The 23899-nt window shown below is 41.1% G+C and overlaps 1 protein-coding gene across 1 annotated transcript in view; it reads left to right on the top strand.

The window, feature by feature from the left end:
- The window catches only part of LOC135218661 (zinc finger CCCH domain-containing protein 15 homolog), a 77100-nt gene that overhangs the window by 21474 nt on the left and 31727 nt on the right, over window positions 1–23899 (top strand). The window contains exons 4-6 of the mRNA XM_064255108.1: window positions 17588–17719; window positions 18663–18782; window positions 22497–22703. Of these exons, the coding sequence (XP_064111178.1) occupies window positions 17588–17719; window positions 18663–18782; window positions 22497–22703 (459 nt within the window). The remainder of the gene's footprint in view (window positions 1–17587; window positions 17720–18662; window positions 18783–22496; window positions 22704–23899) is intronic.

Below are 23899 nucleotides of genomic sequence, written 5' to 3'. Positions count from 1 at the left end.
TCTGTCGGACTCCCAGGACCACAGGGAGAGGGCATGTCGAAAGCCGAAGGAGGGTTACGAGGAACCCCCACCGATCTTGCCGTGCCTTCGGCAGTTTCTGATGAAAATCCCCAGACTGCCAAAGTTCGTGCACGTGCACGAATCCTGAAGGATTGCTTCTCGTCCTCCGAGGCGTCCTCCCCGCGCAAGGGTTGTTGGAGCTCTTGGAAGGACTCGCGCCCTCTAAGAAGCTTTTAGAGAAGAGGACGCTTCACGTCTCTCTCTCGTCAGGAGGGAACGTCAGATCCGCCCCATAACGCCTCTAGGCCTGGACCTCTGTCGGACTCCCAGGACTAGGGATGAGGGCATGTCGAAAGCCGAAAGGAGGGTTATGGGGAACCCACATCGATCTGGCGCCCTTCGGTAGGACCTGTTGACGTTTCCCAGGCTGCGGAAGATCGTGCACGTGCACGAATCTCGAAGGACTCGCCGCCCTCTCTAAATAGAAGCTTTATAGAAGAGGACGCTTCACGTCCCTCACTCTCTCGTTATGCGTTTCAGCGAGAAGTAAGAAGGCGAACGTCGCCTGATCACGTGTACGTCTTTCCACCGAGAAATATGAAAAAGAAGGCAGTTTCTCTCGCTTGTTTTGACGCGGTCAGGAGCGTGACGATTTTCTGCACGCTTCTTTTGACGCTCGGCTTGAACGGGGGACGCTCGGATGGACGCCAGGCGCGCGCCAGTGGACGCCGAGCGTCCTCGCCAGTGGACGCCAAGCAGCGCGCGCCAGGACGCCGAGCGTCCTCGCAAATGGACGCCGAGCGCGCGCCAGCGCACACCAGGTTTGTCTCCTGGCTGAACGTTTCTGTTGAACTCTTCAGACTTCAAGCTCTTGTTTAAGATTTGAGCCTCAAGAATGTGAAGTAAGCAGTGCTTCGGAGGAAGCTTAAAGTGAACAGACAACTTCGTCTTCGAAACCCAGCAAGACCTCGGGTTTCGTGAATTCAAGAGGTCTCTGTCAATATTATATTGCTTTCGCAAAGGTGGATGGAGTTAAGGAAAGCTCAAGGGAAGATCTCGTTTTCTCTACCGCAGTCAAGACTTTGCGATAAGGCAGTTACGGGTTATGTAAAGGCTCGACGTCTCGGCGACGTTCAGTAGGATTCTTGCAAAGGCATTCATCAAAAGGACGCTTTTCACAGGAAAGCGCAAGACAGGACTTCCTTTGCCACCTTTGCCATACTGCCAATAAATTTTAAGCTTTAGCAGGCATTAGTTGTGATACGGGAGAGGAAGCTGGTTGGAGAGTTTCTTCCTCTTCCCAGGATAATTTTGCAAGCTTTTTAGCCCATCTGAAAGGGTTTTTCAGATGATAGATTTTGTTAGTTTCTAGTCGGGACTACGCTGCCGAATTGAACATCGTCGTTCTACCTGCCGTAAGCCCTGTCTCTTAACAGGATTCTTGCCCCTTTCTCGTTTGAGAGGGGAATCGGAAAAATAAAAATGTCGACTTCCTGGATACGTTTTGTCAATCAGTGACTTTCCCCCATGACAATATTACTAGCGTTTTCGTTCAAGTAATGGGGTATCCCCTCATTGACAAAATATCTCTGGGTCAGTAAACCCGTAAATGGGTTAGTTCTCATTGACAAACATCTCTTTAACTTGATATTGCGTAAGCGAATAAGCTCTTATTGACAAGATTCGGAAGAGCTCTCATTCATCATTCGCAGACTCGTACAAGAAATAGACTTGTAGACTACGTCAATGAACGCTTATGTCCAATAACATAAGAAGCTTGAGCTGTCTGCTTCGATTCTCTAAGTTTTGTTCATGAAACTTGCCTGTCAGATATATGTAGCTGTATTCCGAATTCAGCTATATATATGTCTGCCAGGTAAGTATGAACAAACTTTATTGTGATATAATAAAATATTTTGCCTTGCGTTATTTTTCTACTGGTTGGTTCAAGTCATACACGCTTGCTGTAGTTACCTCTTCGGATGGCAACCGAGAGGTCTATTGTCCATTATTTTAAGGACATTTAATCGTTACTCCCTGCAGCCTTCCAGGAGTTTCCGATTATCTTTACCGTTGTATGGTAGTGTTCTGACGACACAAACGCATCTATATATTTAGCGTTTTCTGTTTCGCTTAAATATACCAGCTTGAGAGTCTCTTTTTTGCTCAAAAAATAACGGACCTATTTCTTCGTAGAATAGGGTAGCTGGCAACCCAGACATAAAGTTAAGAGACGACGTTCGTAAGCTGCTGGCTGCTGCGTATCTGACTGTCCAAGTTCCAACCGAGCCAGTAACAGATCGTGCGCTGTCATGCGCGGTAGGTTACGTCTCTCTCTCCTGCGGGATTGACTGACTAACCGTATCTCTGTGCTGGCGGTTACGTCTCTCCTGCGGGATTGACTGACTAACTGTATCTCTGTCCTACAATCACGGACTTTAGCCTAAGATTGAGGGGATTTCTACGTGAATGAATAAACGTTGCATTCATTTTGCCTTAATATGTTCAACAGAGTTATCTCAATCCTTTCGGTGCTCGTTTACCAGCACGGTATAGAACTACGAGTCTACCGCAACATTGCACTTTTATATGCTCTCCTGCTTAGGCAAAGCGCAGCCTTATATAGGGAAGTAAGCATACTCGGGGAGGGAATGGATGAGCTTGCTGGGGACCATTTCCTTCCTGAAGAAGTTTGTTTCCCCGAATAGACTGCAATTCAGACCACAGTTTTTTCCTACCGGGAAACTGAAATATTATTCTAGATCTAGGAATTATTCTGAACATCTCTCAGTGCGTCATGATAGAAAGAAGGTGCCGGACATTCGGATAGTGTTTCAGATGTCCTGGATCTTAATCTGAAAGAAGTAAATGCAATTCGGTCGTCCCTCCAGTCCTCGAAACGAGTTTTTGGAACCAGTGGTCCACATCAACTCTGATATTCCACAGCTCTCTCATATCTTAAGAAGTATCTTCTCTCGTCCCTGCTCGAGTTTACGAGAAAGAGCCTATTATAAACAACAGGCGTAGAATGTAACGATCCTCTAGAGGTTCGTTACAGGATTGCAAAAGTCTGTACGAATCGTCTCGATCGACGGCAGCAAACTTTTGACTTCCGAGTGGAATCTTTCTTTAGAAGTATGTTGAGAGTTGTGGAGACTTTAGGGACGCCCTTTCATTCTTCTCCGATCCGGGATCGGTACCATTAAATGCCATCCTATGATATTCAAACGGGGATGGATGTTTAGTCTCTCTTTTCCCCTTTTTCAATCGCTTAGGAAATGTAATGAGGATTTATGACGTCACAGGGAGCGACAATGACGCTGATCGCCCCATGTTGGCCTTCAGGATCCTGGATTCACAGAGGCCACATCCTTCCTAGTTCACTTTCCAAGGACCTTTTCCGAGAGAGTCGGTCTACTCTAACTCGAAAGGTACCTATAACCTCTCCGCTCTGAGTCTGACAACGTTCAGGACTATCGAGATGTTGACAGGAGGAAGATTACCCGTCTTCCATTTCCGTCTGAAGAATGGGATAAGCTGGCAGTCACAACTATTAAAGAATACGCAAATATGTTGTTGACGTGGCTTTGGGCTCAGAGATTTGCGTCTGTCAAACAAACAAAGCCCTTCACGATCTTTGAGTTCTGTGGAATCTCGAAACTCGCTCACCATCTACTTTTTGTCTCACCTGTTTTCTCGGAGTCAGACACTCGTGCGAGATCAGGCGACATATAGTAGCCCTGAGTTTCTTGTTGACGAAGTCGGTTGCGTTTATACACCCCCGATGATCGTGTAACATGAGACCAGGTTGGACTGTCAGGCATTCTTCCTTCGGGACTGAATCGCCTTTTTGCTCCTTGCTCCTTTCTCCTGGCACCAGAAGCTCGAGTCAGGAGTTGATTCGCTGACGACGTTGGGTTGCGTTGATACACCCCCCAAGGTTTGCTTAGATTGAATCGCCCAGGCAGTCCAGACACTCATCCTTCAGCGAAGAATAGTGCCTTATGGTCTTCAGGGTACAGCCTTGCTGTCCGTGATTCGTCTGACTGGTCAACAACTGGTCGGTCACCTGACTTTAGTACAGACGGACTGACTGTGCATGTCCAGATCGAAGCTTTCAATATGGAACTTAGACGTAGTCTGAAGTTCTTGATGTCAAAGCATTCGAACCTCTCCTACCTGTGAACTTCTTGCATGTGATCAGGAAGGCCTTCTTCTAACCACCCTAGATACGGACAAAGAGGGTTAGTGAGATTTTAAGCCATCGTCACAAGTTTTGGCTTTAGAGAACACAAGGCGGTGTGCTCTCTAAGCCTTTCGTTGTGGCCTAAGAATGGAAACCCGTTTTGTCCTTGGGCCAGGAGCTTGGAAGCAAGGATGGCACAAGTTAGTGGGCAGGAGCCAGAGAGTCCTCCTGCCCTGTCAGGTCTCTCAAGTTTTATCTACATAAAACTCAAGAAAGTCGAAGTCATTCGGGCAATCTGCAGTGTTCCGAAAAAGACCAGACTTGCCCATATCGAAGAACCCACCCTGGTTTAGTGTTAAGGAGTTCTTTCAAAAATGCTCCCTTCATTGTGTTTGCACAAAGATTTGAAATCTTTATCTGAATGCTCACGAGGTGATGGGCGCGGCCTCGGAAGCATTTCAACAGAGCATGGCACTCAGCAACATCCTGAATACCATGTTTTAGCGAAGCAACTCTGTGTTCACTCACCACTCCCTGCGAGATGTGAAGATGGCATATGAGATCTGCTGCTCGCTAGGGCCATACGTGTCTGCAGACACAATCTTGGGGGCAAGAAGTACCACTCATCCTATCCTGTAGAAAATGAGGTTAGGAAGAGCTCTTAATTTAGTTGTTGAGTCGCGACACAACGGCGACTTCTTAACTCTTAAGCCTTAGTTAACACACCTTAACTTTGGCTAGGTTGGTCAGGGTGGTGATATATATATTTATATATAATATTTTATTTTACTTCTTAGCCCTCATGGTATGGTCAATATGTCTAGTCACATTGTGGTCACGCCCCCGTTGACAGATCATCTGGATGTGCACCAGCTTTATAGGTCTCTACCATCGCTGGCAACTCTAGTAAAGCAGAAGCAGACTGGGTGACAGTAATCACGAAGTCCGCTATGCTAACAGGTGGAACCAAGATGTAAATCATCCTGCATGCATTTGTTCCCAAAATCCTTCTATTCTGTCCCTTCCCACCTCCAACGGTGGGATTCAGCTATATATATATCTGACAGGTAAGTTTTCATGAACAAAATGATATTGTTATGATACAAATAAAGTTTTGTTCATACTTACCTGGCAGATATATATAATCAAGTACCCACCCACCTCCCTCAGGGGGACAGTGGAAATAAAAATTATGAATAGAAAATGGGAATGGTTCCTGATACCCGCCTCCCAGCGGCGAGGGAATGGGTACTAAACCACCTGGCCGACCACTGCGTGTGTCGGAAGTTTTTTAAATTCTGCGGACTTCAGAAAATACAGCTATATATATATCTGCCAGGTAAGTATGAACAAACTTTATTGTATCATAACAATATCATATTTTATGATAAGTAAAATAGTTTTGGTTTATTAATACACAAAAAAGAAATATATATTCATAATAATCATTATTTATTAACATTGTCTTTATAGAAATCGTATCTCAAAACTATACTCATTGACCTACAAAATCTATCTTCTCACTTATTTTTAAAGCTATAACATTGGAATTTGGTATATAACTCAGAAAGACATTATAGAACAATCAAATAGAGCCCTTTTTTCCAATTTTTGTTTCGTCTTTTTTTTTTTTTTTTTAATCTTTTTCTCCTGATGTATAGGGTTTATTTTTTTTACCATATTGAAAAATTCATATCTAGCAAAAAAATGACTTTTAGAAAAAATACTCCTCATTTGATTGGAGATCTACATCAGGTCTATATATGGTGGTAATCCTAGGTTTTAATATTAAATATCAAGGGAGGAGATAAAATTTGAAAAATGGTTATTTTCGGGATAAATCGCCCTGCCGTCACAAAACCGAAGATCAGAGGGAAAAATCATATGTGGTTTGGAGATGTCCCAAGTCACCTTATTAAGTGGTATGAATAACAAAGTCCTGTCCTTGAAAAATGGCATTAGCCGGCCGGCCCCATTAAGGTTCGTGGCAGACATAGGTTGCAGAAGGGTGTGATGGATGTCAAATCTCTTCCATTCCTTTGTGTCCTTAAACTTTAGGCTGCCCTAATTGTATTCATGTTGACCAGCCCGAGAAGAGCCTTTATTAGGCTTAGAGGTCAGGATAAACTAATTCTTTACAATAATAATGTATTCATGTTGGGTGAGTGGATGCAGACGTACTACACAACTTGAGTCCCTAGCTAAAGAATAGGCCTGATAACGTTTTCTCTCATCCTCTCTCCTACAAGGGGAAGATAGTCTAGAGCATTACTGTTTATTAATGGATGATGATTCTGCTACCCTGGATGCCTACCAACCTGGGTATCCTGCTGTTTTCCAGGAAAGACAGGTTTCTCCTTAGTGTTTAGTGAAGGATAATTTGACTCTGGGGAACTGCGTTTTATCACAGGACCCTATCAGCCTTTCACTTTTGGGGTCATGGGAACCAGCCTTCCCGTATTCAGTATACTAATCATTCCCTCACTTGTCCTTGTATCCAAAGGAAAGGTGATTGGATAACTTACAGGGGAGTGGTCAGTGCATCACTGCTCATCTACCTGCCACCATTGACTACCTGTTTCCAAGTTAGAAGACTGAATCACCTTTTGCTGATGGTATGTCCATAGAAACGACTTTGGGTTTATATGTCTAGGAAAAATGCAAGTTATCTTGAGTTTGTAAAAAATGTATAGGAGATTTTGAAATTTTTTTATAAATCTTGCCTGATTAAGCCATGATTAAAGGTCTTGTTAAACTGCTGTTCAGTACTGTATTCAAAATGCAAATGGCTATTAAGAACATATGTGCATATATTCTTCAATTTGATAATGCTTTTTTCCCCAGGAACGGATCCAAAATCAATTTTATGTGCGTTTTTCAAGCAAGGAACTTGCACAAAAGGAGCTAAATGTAAATTTTCCCATGATTTGACTGTTGAACGAAAGGTAGGTCTGGCAGAACATTTTTATATACATTATTCAGACCAATTTTTCATATAAATTGTCTTTGTTCCTATGAGAATTGAAGCTTTTAACTTATTTATTGATTACCTTAAACACTAGTCTGATTGTTGAAGCTTTTAACAAGGTAGATAACTAGAGGCCAGTGTCACTTTCTTTGTTCATCTTGCTGAACAGGGGTCTTTTGATCCTCTTCACCATGGCTATAATTTAAGTTTACTGAAATATTTCTTGAATGATTGATGACTTTGGCTTGTTTGGTTTTTATTATAGCCATGACAGTTGTAAGATGCTGATCCCAATGATTTCCAACTCTAAAAAACAAAAATGATCAGCACAGTTTGGGGGGGAGGGAGGTGCGAAGGATTTTGGGTATGGCTCATGTCCTCTGATATTGGCCTTTACTCTTACTTTTTTACTGGCGTAAGTCGGTGTGTTTACAGGTAGTTGTCGACTTACGACCGCAGTTGGTTCCGACCAACCAGTCGTAAATCGATTTGGACGTAAGTTGGCCAATGTTAATTTACCGAAAGAATATTAGGCTAAGCCTATCCTACACCCTAGGGTAATCAGTAGTACCATCTTTACATCTAGGGTAGCCTAGCCTATACTACACAGCATACTTTATACATCTATGGCATAGTCATTATTAATTTCAGCAAATTCTCTAGGTTCAATGCATATTTGCTCATAATAATTCAGTACAAAGAGAAATTGAGTAACATTTAACAAGTTAGCCTCGCGTATACATACGATAATGATGTTATCATGTACATACATATATCGTATGTATATTTATGAATACAGTAGCCTAGCCTACAGTATACTACTGCATATTATACAGTATAATTCAGTAATTTATTAGCTAATTTGGATGTTCAATGCACTCTGACTATGATATCATAGAAAAGAAAAAATTGGACACAAAATGGGAATCAGATTCGGACCGACATCGGTATTACTTACCTAATTGAGCGATGTCAGGCTGCTTTAGTTAATTAATTTTGCAATTTTTTTTTTTCTTTAGACTATCATATTTCTTAGTTGTTATGATTTCTTTAAATTTTTATACCATTTGTGCCATCTTTCTACACATCACATCATGTCATAGGTTACGTACTTTTGTGACGTTAAAGTCAAACCCGTTTCTCTACACATCATACTGTTTCTTATTGCTACGTTTGTCAGGTTTGATTCAAACACTTCTTGCTACAGTACAATTGGTTTATTGTGGAAAACATACAAAAATATAAAATACAGATGCAAAAAAAAAAAAACATACGTATGTACATACAAAAATACAATTGAAAACTAGTACATCAAAATTAAAAACTTATTGACTGCTGGCATCACTGGTGCTTGGCTGTGGGTCGTCGGCATCATCAGCTGGGGCAACACTCAGTGTGGCGGGAGGAGTTGTTCGTTTTTAAAAACATAGGTTCATTAACCAAGTCAACTTACCTGTCAGGATTATATACATAGCTAAGACTCCGTCGTCCCGACAGAAATTCAAATTTCGCGCCACTCGCTACAGGTAGGTCAGGTGATCTACCGGCCTGCCCTGGGCTGGCAGGACTAGGGAACCATACCCCCAGTTACCGTTCTATCATATTTTCTCTGTCGCCGGTGGTATCAACATTTTTGCTATTACCTCCTGACTTAGATTCTTATTTCATCCTTTGATCATCGTTTCTCGGCTTTTTGGTGACGTATCTGGATCGTGTTTTTGGCATTCGCTACTGTGGACTGTTTTTGGAATTGCTTTTTGGATTTTTCTCAGTATGTCTGATTCAAATGTGAGTGTGAGAATGTGTGTGAATGTAGGCTGCAGGGTGAGGATACCGAAAGCTTCGGTTGATCCTCACACTGTATGTCGTAAATGTAGGGGGTTTCAGTGTTCTGCTAATAATACTTGTCATGAATGCGAGGGATTAAATGCAGAAGAGTGGAAGACTTTAACTTCTTATTTGAAGAAGTTAGAGAGGGATAGGGTTAGACGTCTGAAAGGTGTGAGTTCAAGGCCTATTGAGCCTTTTACTGATAATTATTCTAATCCCTAATGATTTAGATTCTCCCTATGTGTCTAATTCACAAAGTGTACTTTCGGAATCGGCCTCGGAAATCGCCGATCTGAAAGCTACTATTCGAGACATGAAGTCCAAAATGGCGGACTTACAAGGTAAGGCTAGTGAAAGTGAGCATTACAGTGAAGTGAGTTCTCCAGTGTTGTGGAGGGGGTGTTTGATCGTCCTGCGACGCTCCCAGGCCTAGACCTCTTCCAAGCTCCCATGCCCAGAGGAGAAGGAAAGTCGAAAGCCTTAAGGAGGTCGTGGGGAATCAACGGTCAGACGTCCCTTCAGCAAGCTCTGTTTCGTGGCAGGCTGCTCAAGGGCGCTTTAGAAAAAGCGTCCTTCGTGAGTGTTTCTCATCCTCTCCCTCTCCCTACCTAAACGAGGGTGGAAGGAGTCGGATTTATCGAGGCCTCTGAAACGTCATTTGAAAGAACCCGAAATTGATTCGAGCCAGAGCGTTTCTCAGATGACGCTCCCTCTTCTATTAAGAAGGCGAAGGTGGCGTCAGCGTCACCCGACGAGGACGCAGAAGTACCCTTTCCTACTTCTCCCCCGATTGATGACGAAAGGCGTCATGCAGTTGACGTGGGAGAAGCTTCAAGGAAGATTATCATGGCAGTACAAGAACAACTGGCCTCTCTGGTGGGAGTTTTAGCGCCTCGTAGGAAGGACGTTGCGCTTCCAATCAAGAAGTCTCGTCCTCTCTCCTGCTAAGCGAGAAGCGTCATGCAGACGTGAAGCTTCTAAACATATCACAAGAAAAAAGCTTCGGGTTCGAGAGCGAGATCGGTAGCTTACGAAAGATACGTAACGCCAGAGAGACGTGAGACGTCTTTTAGACATGAAGCGTCTTTGAAAGCTGATGGTAGACGCGAAGCTCCAACCATATTTATTTTGGCCCAAGTTAGGACGCCTTTTGAGAGCGGAGCGTCTTCCAGGCGCGAGGCGTCATCCGGACGTCAGCAGCCAAGTAAGCGGGAGGCGTCAGCCAGGACGCTTGGCGGACGAGAAGCGTCATCCAAGCGGGAAGCGTCTTCTATTTATGGAGAGAAAGCCTGAGCTTTTGGCGCCTTCCAGGGCTATTAAAGCGGGGAAGAGGAAGGAATATCATTCCCTTAGCCCCTCTCCTATTAGGAGTTTGTCTCCTCCAGAGGAAGAACGTACAGAGTTGGGAGCGGAGACTCATTTAGATCCCGAGTTAGAAGTAAACTCGGACGAAGAATATCAAGGAAGAGAAGGGACTGTTGAACTATAAAGTTTTGACTGCCTTGCTTCTAGAGGAGTATGGAGACGAATTGACTCCTGCCGCTCCTCCTTCTCCGCGCTCTCTGTTTTCGAGTGCTAAGACGAAGAAGTCTTCGTCTTTTCTCAAAATGAAGCCCACCATTTCAATGAAGAGGGCTCTGCAATCCTTAGACTCTTGGATGAAGTCTAAGAAGGACTTAGTAAGAACGGTCTTCTGCATGCCTCCAGCGAGACTAGCTGGTAAAGAGGCATTTGGTATCAGACGGGAGAGAATATGGGTATTGCTCTTCCGTCTACGTCAGAAGCAGACTTTTCGACCTTAGTTGACGCTTCACGTCGACAAGGTCTGAACTCGGCACGTATTACGTGGGGCATTTCTGAACTGGACCATCTCCTCAAGGGACTCTTTCATGTATTGGAAGTTTTCAACTTCTTAGATTGGTCCCTTGGGGTGATGTCCAAGAAAGCCCATGATTCTGAAGGAATCGAACCAGAAGCCCTTTTGTTTTTGCATATTGTCTTGTATAGACAAAGCGGTGCAGGATGGCTCGTTTGATAAATCTCCTCTTTGTTTGGTTTTAGCAGGTCTTCTAAAAAAAGAGGACGGTAATATATGGTGCCTTTTTAACCAAGGCAGTCTCCCACGCTCAGAGGGCAGCGCTGCTGTATTCGCCTTTGTCTGACTTTTTGTTCCCTTCTCAGTTGGTGAAGGACATTGCTCGTTCATTAACTGAGAAGGCGACTCAGGACCTTCTGACGCAGTCAGCAAGGAAGAAGAAGCCTGCTTCTACACCTGACAAGAAAGGACCGAGTACATCGGTTCAGCCCTTTCGAGGTGGCCCTACCTCCAGACCTCCCGCAAGAAGGAAGGCTCCTGAGAAGAGAGGTAGGTCTGCCTTTCGTCCCTTTAAAAAGGGAAAGTGAAGCTTCTCTCCTCCAAGCACCAGTAGGTGCCAGGCTCCTGGGGTTTGTGGAGGCCTGGACACTTATAAACGCAGACGCGTCATCGTTGTCTGTAATAAAAGGATAGGGATATCGTATCCCTTTCCTGAACAAAACCTCCTCCCCTAATAACGGTCAATACCACGGGAACTAACAGCCAAGTACAAGGATCCTGTGCTGAGGGATACTCTTCGATCGATGGTGGAACAAATGTGGGACAAGAGAGCGATAGAACTAGTACTGGATCAAAACTCCCCCGGGCGGGGTTTTACAATCGCCTTTTTCTGGTTGCGAAGGCCTCGGGAGGCTGGAGACCAGTACTAGACGTTAGCTCTCTGAACAAATTTGTTCGGAAGGAGAAGTTCTCGATGGAGACTTCTGCTTCAGTCCTTGCGTCATTGCGACAAGGAGATTGGATGGTGTCTCTAGATCTCCAGGACGCCTATTTTCTCGTCCCGATCCACCCTTCATCAAGAAGAAGTACCTCCGTTTCATGACGGGGGGAAGGATCTTTCAGTTCAGAGCCTTGTGTTTCGGCCTGTCCACAGCTCCTCAGGTCTTCACAAGCCTGATGAAGAATGTGGCGAGGTTTCTTCACCTCAAAGGAGTAAATATCTCTCTGTATCTGGACGACTGGCTCATCAGGGCCAGATCAGAGAGACAGTGCTTGGAGGACCTGACGTTAACTTTAGATCTGATCAAAGCGTTGGGATTACTCGTGAACCTCGAGAAGTCGCAGCTGACCCCCAGACAGAACTTAGTCTATCTGGGGATTCGGATGGATTCTCGGGTTTTCGAGTATTTCCTTCGCAAGAGAGAATCGCAAAAGGTTTGCAGATAGTCTCTCTCTTCTTAAGGAAGGAACATACGTCGGCGAGGGAATGGTTGAGCCTTCTAGGGACCCTTTCCTCGCTCGAACAGTTCTTCCGCTAGGAAGACTTCATTTACGTCCGCTTCAATTCTTCCTCAAGAAGTTCTTGGAGTTGGAAAACTGGACAACTTTCGGACGCCTTTCCCATTCCAGTGGAGATAAGACCGCACCTGGAATGGTGGTTGCCCCCTCTGGAAGAGAACAAAGGGATCTCTCTAAGGACACAGAACCCAGACCTAGTGTTGTACTCCGACGCGTCGGAGAAAGGTTGGGGAGCAACATTAGGCTCGAAGGAGGTGTCAGGCACCTGGGAACCAGCGCAGGTGGCTTGGCACATAAACTGCAAAGAGCTCTTCGGCCGTTGCATCTGGCTTTGAAGAGTCTAGAACCTCTGGTGTCGAAACAAAGTAGTGCAAGTAAACGTGGACAACACCACCGCACTTGCCTACATTCGAAAACAGGGAGGGACTCACTCCTCGTTCCTTTACGAACTGACGAGAGACCTTTTTGCTTTGGACGTCTCACAGGAACATCTCCCTTCTGACAAGGTTCGTTCAGGGAGTAAAGAATGTGAGGGCGGACAGACTCAGCAGGAGGAACCAGGTCTTCATACAGAGTGGACCCTACACGAGGAGGTGTGTCAAGATCTCTGGTCGCTGTGGGGGACACCTCATGTGGATCTCTTCGCCACATTCATTTCCAAAAGGCTGGCAGTCTTTTGCTCGGTCGTGGAAGATCCAAGAGCTCTTATGGTAGACGCCTTCCTGCTAGATTGGTCTCGCGTAGACGTCTATGCTTTTCCTCCATTCAAAATCCTGGGACTAGTACTAAAAAAGTTTGTGGTGTCAAAGGAGACGAGGATGACATTGATAGCCCCTTTTGGCCGGCCCAAGATTGGTTCACGGAGGTGGTAGAGTGGATCGTATAGACTGTTTCCAAGATCCCTACCAAGAAGGATGGATCTTCTCAGACAGCCACACTTCAAGAGGTATCATCAAAACCTCCCCGCTCTCGCTCTGACTGCCTTTCGACTATCGAAAGACTCGTCAGAGCGAGGGGGTTTTCTCGCGAAGTTGCAAGCGCGATCGCGAGAGCACGCAGAACCTCCACTACGAAAGATATCAGTCGAAGTGGGAGGTTTTTAGAAGGTGGTGTAGAACTAAGAAGTTGTCCTCCTCCACTACCTCTATAGCGGAAATTGCTGATTTCCTTCTATTCCTGAGAGAGCAATCTCATCTAGCTGTATCCACAATAAAGGGATACAGAAGTATGCTCTCGGCTGTCTTCAGGAATAGAGGATTAGATCTGGCAGATAATAAGATCGCCACGATCTCATAAGGTCCTTTGAGACTTCAAAGTCGAAGGAACCGGTCCCTCCGAACTGGAACCTAGACGTGGTTCTCAAGTTTCTTTCATCTGAAAGATTCGAACCTCCTCATCTGGCTTCGTTTCGAGACATCACCAGAAAATGCCTATTCCTATTATCTTTAGCTACGGCAAAGAGAGTTAGTGAATTACATGCTCTGCAAGATAAAGTAGGTTTCAAGGGAGACTCAGCTATTTGCTCGTTTAAGACCCTGTTTTTAGCTAAGAATGAGAATCCCTCGAATCCTGGCCTAAGTCATTCGAAGTCAAAAGGCATATCGAGTCTCGTAGGAAGAGAAGCAGAAAGATCTCTATGCCCTGTAAGAGCTCTAAAGTTCTACATTCAGAGAAAGCATCAGATGGGAGGCTCTAGACAAGGTCTTTGGTGCGCGGTAAAAGACCCCACAAGACTGATGTCCAAGAATGCTCTGGCATTCTTTGTGAGGAACGTCATTACAGACGCGCATAAGGTCTGTTCTGACGAACAGTTACGACTGTTGAAAGTTAAAGCTCATGAAGTGAGAGCAGTAGTGACGTCTCTCTCATTTCATAAGAATATGTCGCTTAAAAACATCATAGATACGACATTTTTGGAGATGCAACTCAGTATTTGCATCTCATTACTTGAAAGACGTTCGTGTGACATATGAGAAGTGTTATTTTTTCTCTGGGTCCTTTCGTATCGCGGATACGATTCTGGGTACGGGAGCCGACACCAATCCTTAAAAGTATATACTTTTCTTCTTTTTGGATATGGTCTGGAGTCTCTTCGAACAATGGAGGACTTGGTTTAGCACGGGCGGCCGTCTATGTTGTTCAGTAAGAGAATCTTGTCATATCTAATTAGATGAGTATAATTTTTTTAGAAATTATGTATGTGTGCGTAGTGGTTTTTGAGTTACGGTTGTTGTGAAGAGTTCGGGGATAACTCGGAACAATCCTTAGTTCTAACATATGGTTAGGATCAGGTGGTCGGGATTGGTTGTGTGCTCCTTCATAAGGTGTATTGTCATATAAGTGGATCAGCACCCATTGACAAAGTCCTTTCAGGCTCTGCCGAGTAAGCGGATAAGACCCCATCGGCAGACCCACAAGAACTCTTGGCCATAGATCATATATCTCGCTAAAGTTTCTTGAGGTGATGCAGACTACTGGGCAAACACCCACGAAGTCTACCACCTATCAGGTAGGAACCAAGGTTTTATTTATACCTACAACATATGTTGTTTACCTGTCTATTCCATATAGTAGCTGTCTCTTACCCTCCACCGAAGGGTGCCAATCAGCTATGTATATATCTGACAGGTAAGTTGATTGTATGAAAATGATATTGTTATGTTACAATAAAGTTTCATACATACTTACCTGGCAGATATATACAATTAAAGGCCCACCCAGCCTCCCCGCAGGAGACAGGTGGAAGAGAGAAAATATGATAGAAAACGGGGATGGTTCCTAGTCCTGCCGCCCAGGGCAGGCCGGTAGATCACCTGACCTACCTGTAGCGAGTGGCGCGAAATTTGAATTTCTGTCGGGGACGACGGAGTCTTAGCTATGTATATATCTGCCAGGTAAGTATGTATGAAACTTTATTGTAACATAACAATATCATTTTGCTTGGTCTGAATTGCTTGCTTGCTTTTTTTCGTCATAAATTCCTCTTGGCTGACATTTTCAAAAATTATCTAAAATACAAGATATATGTAAATAGACACAGAGGGTGCGCATGGTAGCGGGATGCTATTAGCACTGAGTGAGCAGTGGCAGCGCAGGGAGCTGCGTGTGTGGAGAAGCGGAAGCTGGGGGAAAAACTGTCGTATACCATTTTCCCGTTACGAGTGGTCGTAAAGTCGATCAGACGTAACTCGCATAGGTCATAATTCGACAACTACCCGTTCAGTCTGAACAGTATTGAGCGTTTCTTATGGCTGGCTGCCCAGTCTGTGAAATACTGCTCAGAGTGGAGGAAGATGCTGTAGATATCTTTAGAGGACAATACCATACACAGCCTTTCTCCTCTTCCATTTTCAGATCTTCACTGGTTTTGACCCCTGCTCATACTGTTAGGACATTGTCTACTCAGTCTTCCCTTGTTTGATGTAAGGACTGTTGGCATGGATCAGATGTGGGCTCACTCCAGCTGGAACTGTATGATGTTTCCTGCTTTGGGTCATTGTTTTTTCAACTCTTGACTGCATTGCATCCCCGGGAGATGAAGAAACTGCTGGAGGCAGTGTGGTCTTCCTTTGGCATCCTTGGAAGCTCTTTTCTGTACAGTATTACCTTGATCTTATGAGCTTCGAGTTGCGCAAATTCACTGACACCTGAATTTTTCGTTGGAACCTAACTAATTGGCATATGTGATTTTTTCAGTCACGAGAAATTTGCCAAATCCTCGAGAAACCCTGCAAAGTGTTTAATTTTTGAAATAATTTATAAATTTTCTTGCTTTTATGTATAAAATCTGTATGAAAATGTAATATTTTTTATTTTTAATCATGCATAAATATGCTACAAAAGTAATTACAGCACATACAGTTAGTGTACTTTTACAAGATGTGATACCCATTCACAAAGTTACTGCACTTTTCAAAGATGAAACCCTTGCAGAAAGTGTTTGTCTAATTTTTGAAGTCCAGTGGACCCCCCTGACACTACTGCTGAGCTGATGTTTCAGCTATTCCTTCTGTTCCTGTTGTGGCTGTTTGAACAGCCCTTGCTGTGTCTTTTATCCCTTCAATGATACCTCCCTTGATTTTTTCCTTGGTGGGCCTGGGAGAGTTTTGGTGATTACTTTGTAGTAGCTGTTACAGATTTATTCATAAGTGTTATTTTTATTTGCTTTACTTAACCATGCATCAACAACATTGTTTAACTTCATTTGATAAGCTTTTTTCAGTTATTCATTGCCAATTTTAATACTTCCCACCAACTTTGTAGTGTTCTGGAGGTCTAGTATGTGCGCCCGTTTATACTTGTGTCATATGCCAGGACTGGTTGCCCAATGCTTGGACTATATTTCTGTTCGTGCATTTATTCATCCATCCCTGCTTAGGAGCTTCTACATAAGTCTGATTTAAAAAAAAAAAATAAGTAGAGGCCTTCTAGAAAAGTTTCTTTCTCCTTTTTGGTCTAGTTTTTCTTCTTAATAGCTCAGCTTACCCCCAATTTAAAGTTGCTGTTTTGGCTGTGTAAAAATAATTGGTTTGCAATGAAAGATATGTTGCAATTGAAAAGGGAATATTTTTCCAAGCAAATCAATTATTCTACCTTTATTTGCTGTCTCCTGGCCCCTCTTACTGTTGCAGCTGCTTTGATAACAGTAGAGTGACAACTTGCCTTTGGAGAACCTTTTGTAGTGGCTGTCCATTTGGAGGAAAATGTATTTTTCCTACCAACTGTGGAGTGGGATTCGTACAGATGCACAAATAACCTGTGTAAAAGTAGTACCCAAAAGTAGTACCCATTATATATTTAATTGATAGACAAATATCCTCACCCCTGATCAGATCAACTTCTGATTTATTTAAGTATATCAGCTACATTACTGTGAAGGGATTTTGTGTGGTTACATTTATTGAAATTCTTTAGCATGCTGATTAAATTGAATGGTAAATGTGACGTTCAAGTTAAGTTACACTCAAAATTATATGGAATTAGTTGCTTAAAGATGTCTTGAAAATTCAAGTCTGGGCTATGCTAGATTGTTCCTGTTATTTAATGTGGAGGCTGGATCCATGAAACATCTAAATAGCTGAAGGCTACTATTTTGCTCTTGGGAAGTATACACATTTCAAATTATGTAAAGTCGGTTAATGTTTCATTTATAATGGTAAAAAACAGTTGGTCAGTTGGCCACATTAAAGTTTTTGTATATTCTTTGGAACAATTGTTTTAAATTTTGATTACTACTGTATTATAACTGCATCTACTCTTGGTTAATCAGAGTGAAAAACGAAGTGCTTATGTTGACGTCAGAGACTGTGAAGAAACAAGTGCTGACTGGGATGAAGAAAAGCTTGCTGATGTGGTGGAGAAGAAGCATGGCAAAGAGAAGAATAAGCCTACAACAGACATAGTAAGTCTATTTTACCCTGTTCTTAGGTATAGTTATTGTTATCATAATATTAGTAAAAGACATATATTTTTGTTATTTTAATGCAGTGAATTTTCAAACTATAAGGCATAGGTTTTGCTAGTAATGTAAACTGCCTGGCTGATGTTTGTGTTTTGAATATAACACAATCTAGTGGGTTTATTTGTTATAGATGGTGGTTTAATCAATAAGACTCATCTTGACATTTCTCGTTTATTTATCAAAAATATAACAATGGGGTGATCATTGAGTTCAGTCAGTGTCTCCTCTGAATCCTCTTGCCCATCTCTCACTCACACTTTTTCACACAAATGCCTCACACAAAGGGTAACCCTTTAGGGTTTTCCAAACCATCACAAATGATCAGTTTCACAAATAGTTTATATTAAAGATGATACAGAGGTCACTGGAACATGATCATAAAATATATTTGTAAAAATTATTTAAGTATTTTCCAAGAAAATAAAAGGGCAATTTGGCAACATTATTTTACGTGTTCTCGTGTTCTTTTCCTGTTACGTGGACAGACCATGTAACACTATAGTAACTATGGGAGCATAGGTGATGTGGTTGGCCCAAAGGTCTTTGACCAAAAGATGATTTCCTTTCTCTACCTTAACAGAAAAATGCTACACATCCAGACTTAACTTAAGCACATTTTTCATCAACACCTCTAGAACTGTCCCTCTCACTCTATCTTTTTATGCTTCTTTACCACTTAACAGTGATACAGTGGAAATGATGTCACAAAAGCATTACCATTGTAATAATTGTTATGATTGTCATACTCATTTAATAGTTATTTTGTTGCATATTTATTTGAAATTTGATTAGCAGTATGATGACCAAACTGTAATTTAGACATGATGGATAATAGAAATAAGTTGTAAAAAAAAGTGGGGCTTCATTCATGTTTCCTTTTCAGGTGTGCAGGTACTTCTTGGACGCTGTAGAAAGTGGCAAATATGGGTGGTTCTGGGATTGTCCAAATGGCAATACCTGTATTTATCGTCATGCATTGCCACCTGGTTTTGTCCTGAAAAAGGTAAGTGTGCATTATATGTTTATCGAGTAATTCATGGCATTTGGAATCTTTTTGGGTATACTGATTTTAGGAAGTATGTTGCAGTTTAGGTTTTTGTCATTGTAAACATTGATTCTCTGAAAATTGGGAAGTATGAGAATAGTATATCTTTATCTGAAAAGGCTTGCTCATAGGATTTATTTTTAATGAGAGGTGTAGAGGTGAAAATTGGAATGTGGTAGAAGTTAGAGAAGTTGAGCTGTTTTGTGAAGAGGAGAAAATAAATGAAAGGTGAAAGACAGGCAGTCTTGTTGTAAAGAGCATGTGTGAAAAGTACAGTAATCTCTGTTCTGTTTGCTAACTTCAATGTACCTTTCTGATTATCCGGTTTACTAGTCTGATTATATAATTTTATTGTTTTTAATTTTTAAAGGTGCTGCAATAGAGTACATTAATTTGCCATTAAAATACCAAACCAGTGTTCTCTCAAGTAAGTGAAACTTTTTGCGCTTGATTAAAAAAAATTCTCTCAAGCCCAAAAGCAGTAAGACAGAACAATGTTTTACCAAAATGTTTTGAACTACCCCCAGAAATCTCTAAGGGTAGATATAGTTTAAAAGTTTTTTTTATCTTGGGTAATTACAGCTTTAACAGCAGTTTCACTTTAAGTTTGTAAGCTTGGAAAGGGACTGACAAATTCATTTTGATGTGTTGACATAAGTTTCAAAACTGAAAGTAAAAAGCCATTTCTGTGACTTATACACCCATCGTTTTACTTTAACCCTAATTTGTGGATCTTCGCATATAGAGGATCCATTTTCTTGCTGGCTGACTGGCATCACTTTGCTTGTGCATCTACGAACTTTGTTTCATTTCAGTAAGAATCTCACTGAGGGTTAACTTTTTTTTCCCTTTCCATCAGCTTTTCTGTCACTCGTGTCACGAAATTTTGTAATTTTGATGAGTTCTTATAAATGTTTTTTCTGCTATGTACCGTGTTGGTGGCGATGTTGAACCAGTGAATGGGGTTTTCAAGATTTCCCTTGCCCTGTAAAGCAACATTTTCCTGATCTGATTTTGTCATTTGCTAAGTCAGGTCTATGTAATCTGAATTTCGGACTGATTTGGTCAGATTTTGGACTACCAGGTAATTTTTATGGATATTGGAAAATAAGTTTCAGAAACTTATTTTAATGAAGAAAATGTATTAAAACAACAAAAATTTTAAGATATGATTTATATTTAAGTAGAAATAGTTTAATAAAGGTAAAAATTAAATGTAAAGCTTAGTAAAGTACAACAGGCCCGTTTCTCCAGGCTTACATTCCCGCTCACTACATAAATGTAAATTAAACTTGTAAAACATTAAATTACACTAAAAATAGCACTGAATAACAAATAGCCCATTAAAAGATATTGTTTTGTTTACATCAGTCAGCTGTCAATATTATTTTTGTTTAAAGATTGACGATTTAGCTTCATGTAATATGATATTTTCATCATCATCATCATCATTGAGTGAAAGAAACAAAATATGGAAATTCATGAACAGTATAATTGAAGCCTCAGTGTTGTCACCAATGCCACGCAGCACAAAGGGCCTATGGAAATCTACAACTCATATCTTTCCTGTGCTGTCTTTTCACAATCTTCACTCATCTTGATCATCCTATCTCACACCAAAATTGCAGCATACAAGTCAACCTCAAAAGTTTTAGCTCAAAATTGTGAGTTTGGTTTATTGCTACTGTACAGGTCAACCCCCAAACATTCTACCTATTGCTGTAAATTGGTGTATTTGTGATCTCTTCAAATAACGATGGTGCAGCAAGGAAGATTAACCTTTTTCTTTGTTCAACTTCATTGTCTGTAACTGTGTGTTCTTTATATCCTCCCAAAAATTTCCTGACAGTTATATTTCGTGTTTGTCTCTTTATTGTTCTGCAGGTCTCATCGTATTACCAAGGTTTCCATCTTGTTACCCTATAACTCGGTACTTCCATCCAGAGGGAGACAGTACACACATGACACAGGCTTTTGCCATTTTCTTCCTTTGACACAGGAACATTGAGGGAGACAGTACACACATGACACAGGCTTTTGCCATTTTCTTCCTTTGACACAGGAACATTGAGGGAGACAGTACACACATGACACAGGCTTTTGCCATTTTCTTCCTTTGACTCAGGAACATTGAGGGAGACAGTACACACATGACAGGCTTTTTGCCATTTTCTTCCTTTGACTCAGGAACATAGAGGGAGACAGTATACACATGACACAGGCTTTTGCCATTTTCTTCCTTTGACACAGGAACATTGAGGGAGACAGTACACACATGACACAGGCTTTTGCCATTTTCTTCATTTGACTCAGGAACATTGAGGGAGACAGTACACACATGACAGGCTTTTTGCCATTTTCTTCCTTTGACTCAGGAACATTGAGGGAGACAGTATACACATGACACAGGCTTTTGCCATTTTCTTCCTTTGACACAGGAACATTGAGGGAGACAGTACACACATGACAGGCTTTTGCCATTTTCTTCCTTTGACTCGGGAAACATTGATGACTTACTTGAACGTCAAGTGTATGGACCTTTTTCTTTTTTTTCATTATTTGGTGAGCATGGTCCTCTACTCTTTTCTAGACCTTTTAATCATTTGCTTACACAGGAGCTAACTCCTCAGTTATAACTCCTGTGGAGTATTTGGTTCTTCGGATCTCAAGCCCACGAGCTCACAGTTGGACCATTCATTCCAATCTACTATTTTTTTAGCATCCGCTTTATTTTCCCCCGTGCATTGTGATTTGAGCTGATTTAGTTCCTGCATTTTTTTTAAAGAATTTTTGTTTAAATACAAACAACATTTACAACATGATCCCAGAATTTGTTTTAATATAAACCCATCATTTACAATATGATCCCAACCTATGACATTTCTCAAATCATAATCTAGGGTAAACAAACATGTTCGTTGGTGTGCACATCTGGTACTACTTTCAGCCAGTTAACTGATAGTTGTCTTTAACATCATTAACTTGGGAATGGAGTGGCTGGGATTTGTGAAGAACCATAAATTATTGCTAATGCTGTTGATGGTCATGTATTAAAATGATCCAATATTTCCATAATTTTGAATGGGAGAGTTATCATATGTAGTACATCAACATGGTTAAATTTCCTGTAGTGTATTGTTTATACTTTCAATAGGAAAATACCTAAAGGTTTGCGTTTTTAAATAAAAGATTGTGTTCTTTGAAAGATTAGCGAGCCTCCTTGATGAATAGGCCAATTCAAAGATATTTTACTGATTAACATAGATAGATACATTCAAAGCAAATGCCTTGGTTAATACTAAAGCATGAACTTAATTGCATTGCTTCCTACCCCTTACTGTTGATCTGTCCAACTTCGGAAGCTGATTTTAGTCCAAGATTTACGGTTTTATAATTGAAGACTTAATTCATTGAGCTAGCCATATGAGGAGGTTACAGATATTTGACAAGTTGTTGGGGTTATGTTACTTTTAAACATTATTTTATATTTTTGTGAAATTGTGGAAAATAATCTCAAGCATTGCTCATAGTAAAGTAAAACAGCAGTGAATTTTAGTTCTAAAGTTAATACTATATATATGAAACTAACATGTAGGAACTTGTCATCCTGTGAATTACTTTTTTAAATATGGTTGTAAATGTGATATAGCAATTGCTTTCTTTATGTTTTAGGATCGCAAGAAGTTGGATAAACAAGACCAGATCAGTTTAGAAGACCTCATTGAAAGAGAGCGTGCTGCTCTTGGAAGCAATACAACTAGAGTAACCCTAGAAACATTCTTGGCATGGAAAAAGAGGAAACTAAAAGAAAAGGAAGAACAGGAGAAGAAGGACTCTGATAAGAAGAAAAAAGATTACAATATGGGCAGGGATGTTGGGGTAAGTAGTTTTTGTTTGTCTTTTTAAGAAAATAAAATAGTCATTAGTTTTATAATTGAGTTGATGGAATATTTGCATTTACCCCCCTTTAATCCTATTTTGATGTATAGTTTTGTACACTATTGCATTTATGAATATTGATGACAAGCAGCAGGATTTTTGAAAAAATGGTAGTAGACAATTATTTTTTATAGTTTTAAGTTTTCTATGAGGATAATGATGTGTGGATAAGGATTCTTGGGGTATTTTAGTCATCAAATTGAAGGAAAAAGTGGTACAAGTTCACAATCTCATACCCAAAATACTTGTGGCAAACTGTGTCTTGGTTTTCAGTTTTTTTGAGACAATTTCAGAGCTGAAGCTTGCTTCCTTAGTCGGGGTTAGGGTTGCAAGTTTCAGTTTTGGTGGATTCCACTTATAATCCATAATACATTTACCCAAACTTAGTTTTAGTAATTGATAGGCGTAGAAAAAAAAAGCTTGGTAGGCTACATGCCAATCTTTTATACATTTGGCCTGGTTTCAGTGGCTCATGGGTTGTCTGATAATTCATGCTTATTGTTTTTTTTTTAAATAATTACCAATGATTATTTTATCCAAAACACTGGCATAAATACCAGCAAGTACTGACATCAACAAACAGATCAAGCTTTTTGCTGATGTTATTTACTGTAACTATTGCATGTTTGTTAAGAGTTTTGTCACTTTTGTCGACTTGTTAAAAACTTCCTAATTCTCAGTGGTGACCATATGAGATCTTAAAATTTCCAAATATCCTTTATGCAATGGAGAACTGGTCTTAGGAAATTGTTACTAAATTTAAGTGGCAGAAGAAATGAATGAAGTGTAGGGTGCAAAACTTTTTGGAATAGGCGAAAGCAATCTTTATAATAGACAAAATGAAAAAAAAACTGACTTCATTTTAAATATACTGCATTTATAAATAAAGGAAAGCTGTATTTTTTAACTCAGCTTTGATAATTAAAAAAAAATTATAATTGTTTCATGTAACAGTGTTGACATTAGGAAAACTTAATCAGCTGGTGACTTTGAGAATGTAAATACTGCGAGAGTGCAAATGATGCAGGATCGGCATGCAATATGATTGGATACAGTAAGTTATGCAGGTTTTATAAAATTATCATCATTGTAAATACAACTGTACTGCCTAACTTTTGTTGCAAATTAGGATATTG

Source organism: Macrobrachium nipponense, chromosome 9 (genome assembly GCF_015104395.2).
Source record: "Macrobrachium nipponense isolate FS-2020 chromosome 9, ASM1510439v2, whole genome shotgun sequence".
Classification (NCBI taxonomy): Eukaryota; Metazoa; Arthropoda; class Malacostraca; order Decapoda; family Palaemonidae; genus Macrobrachium; species Macrobrachium nipponense.
This window is presented reverse-complemented; position numbering and strand designations above follow the sequence as displayed.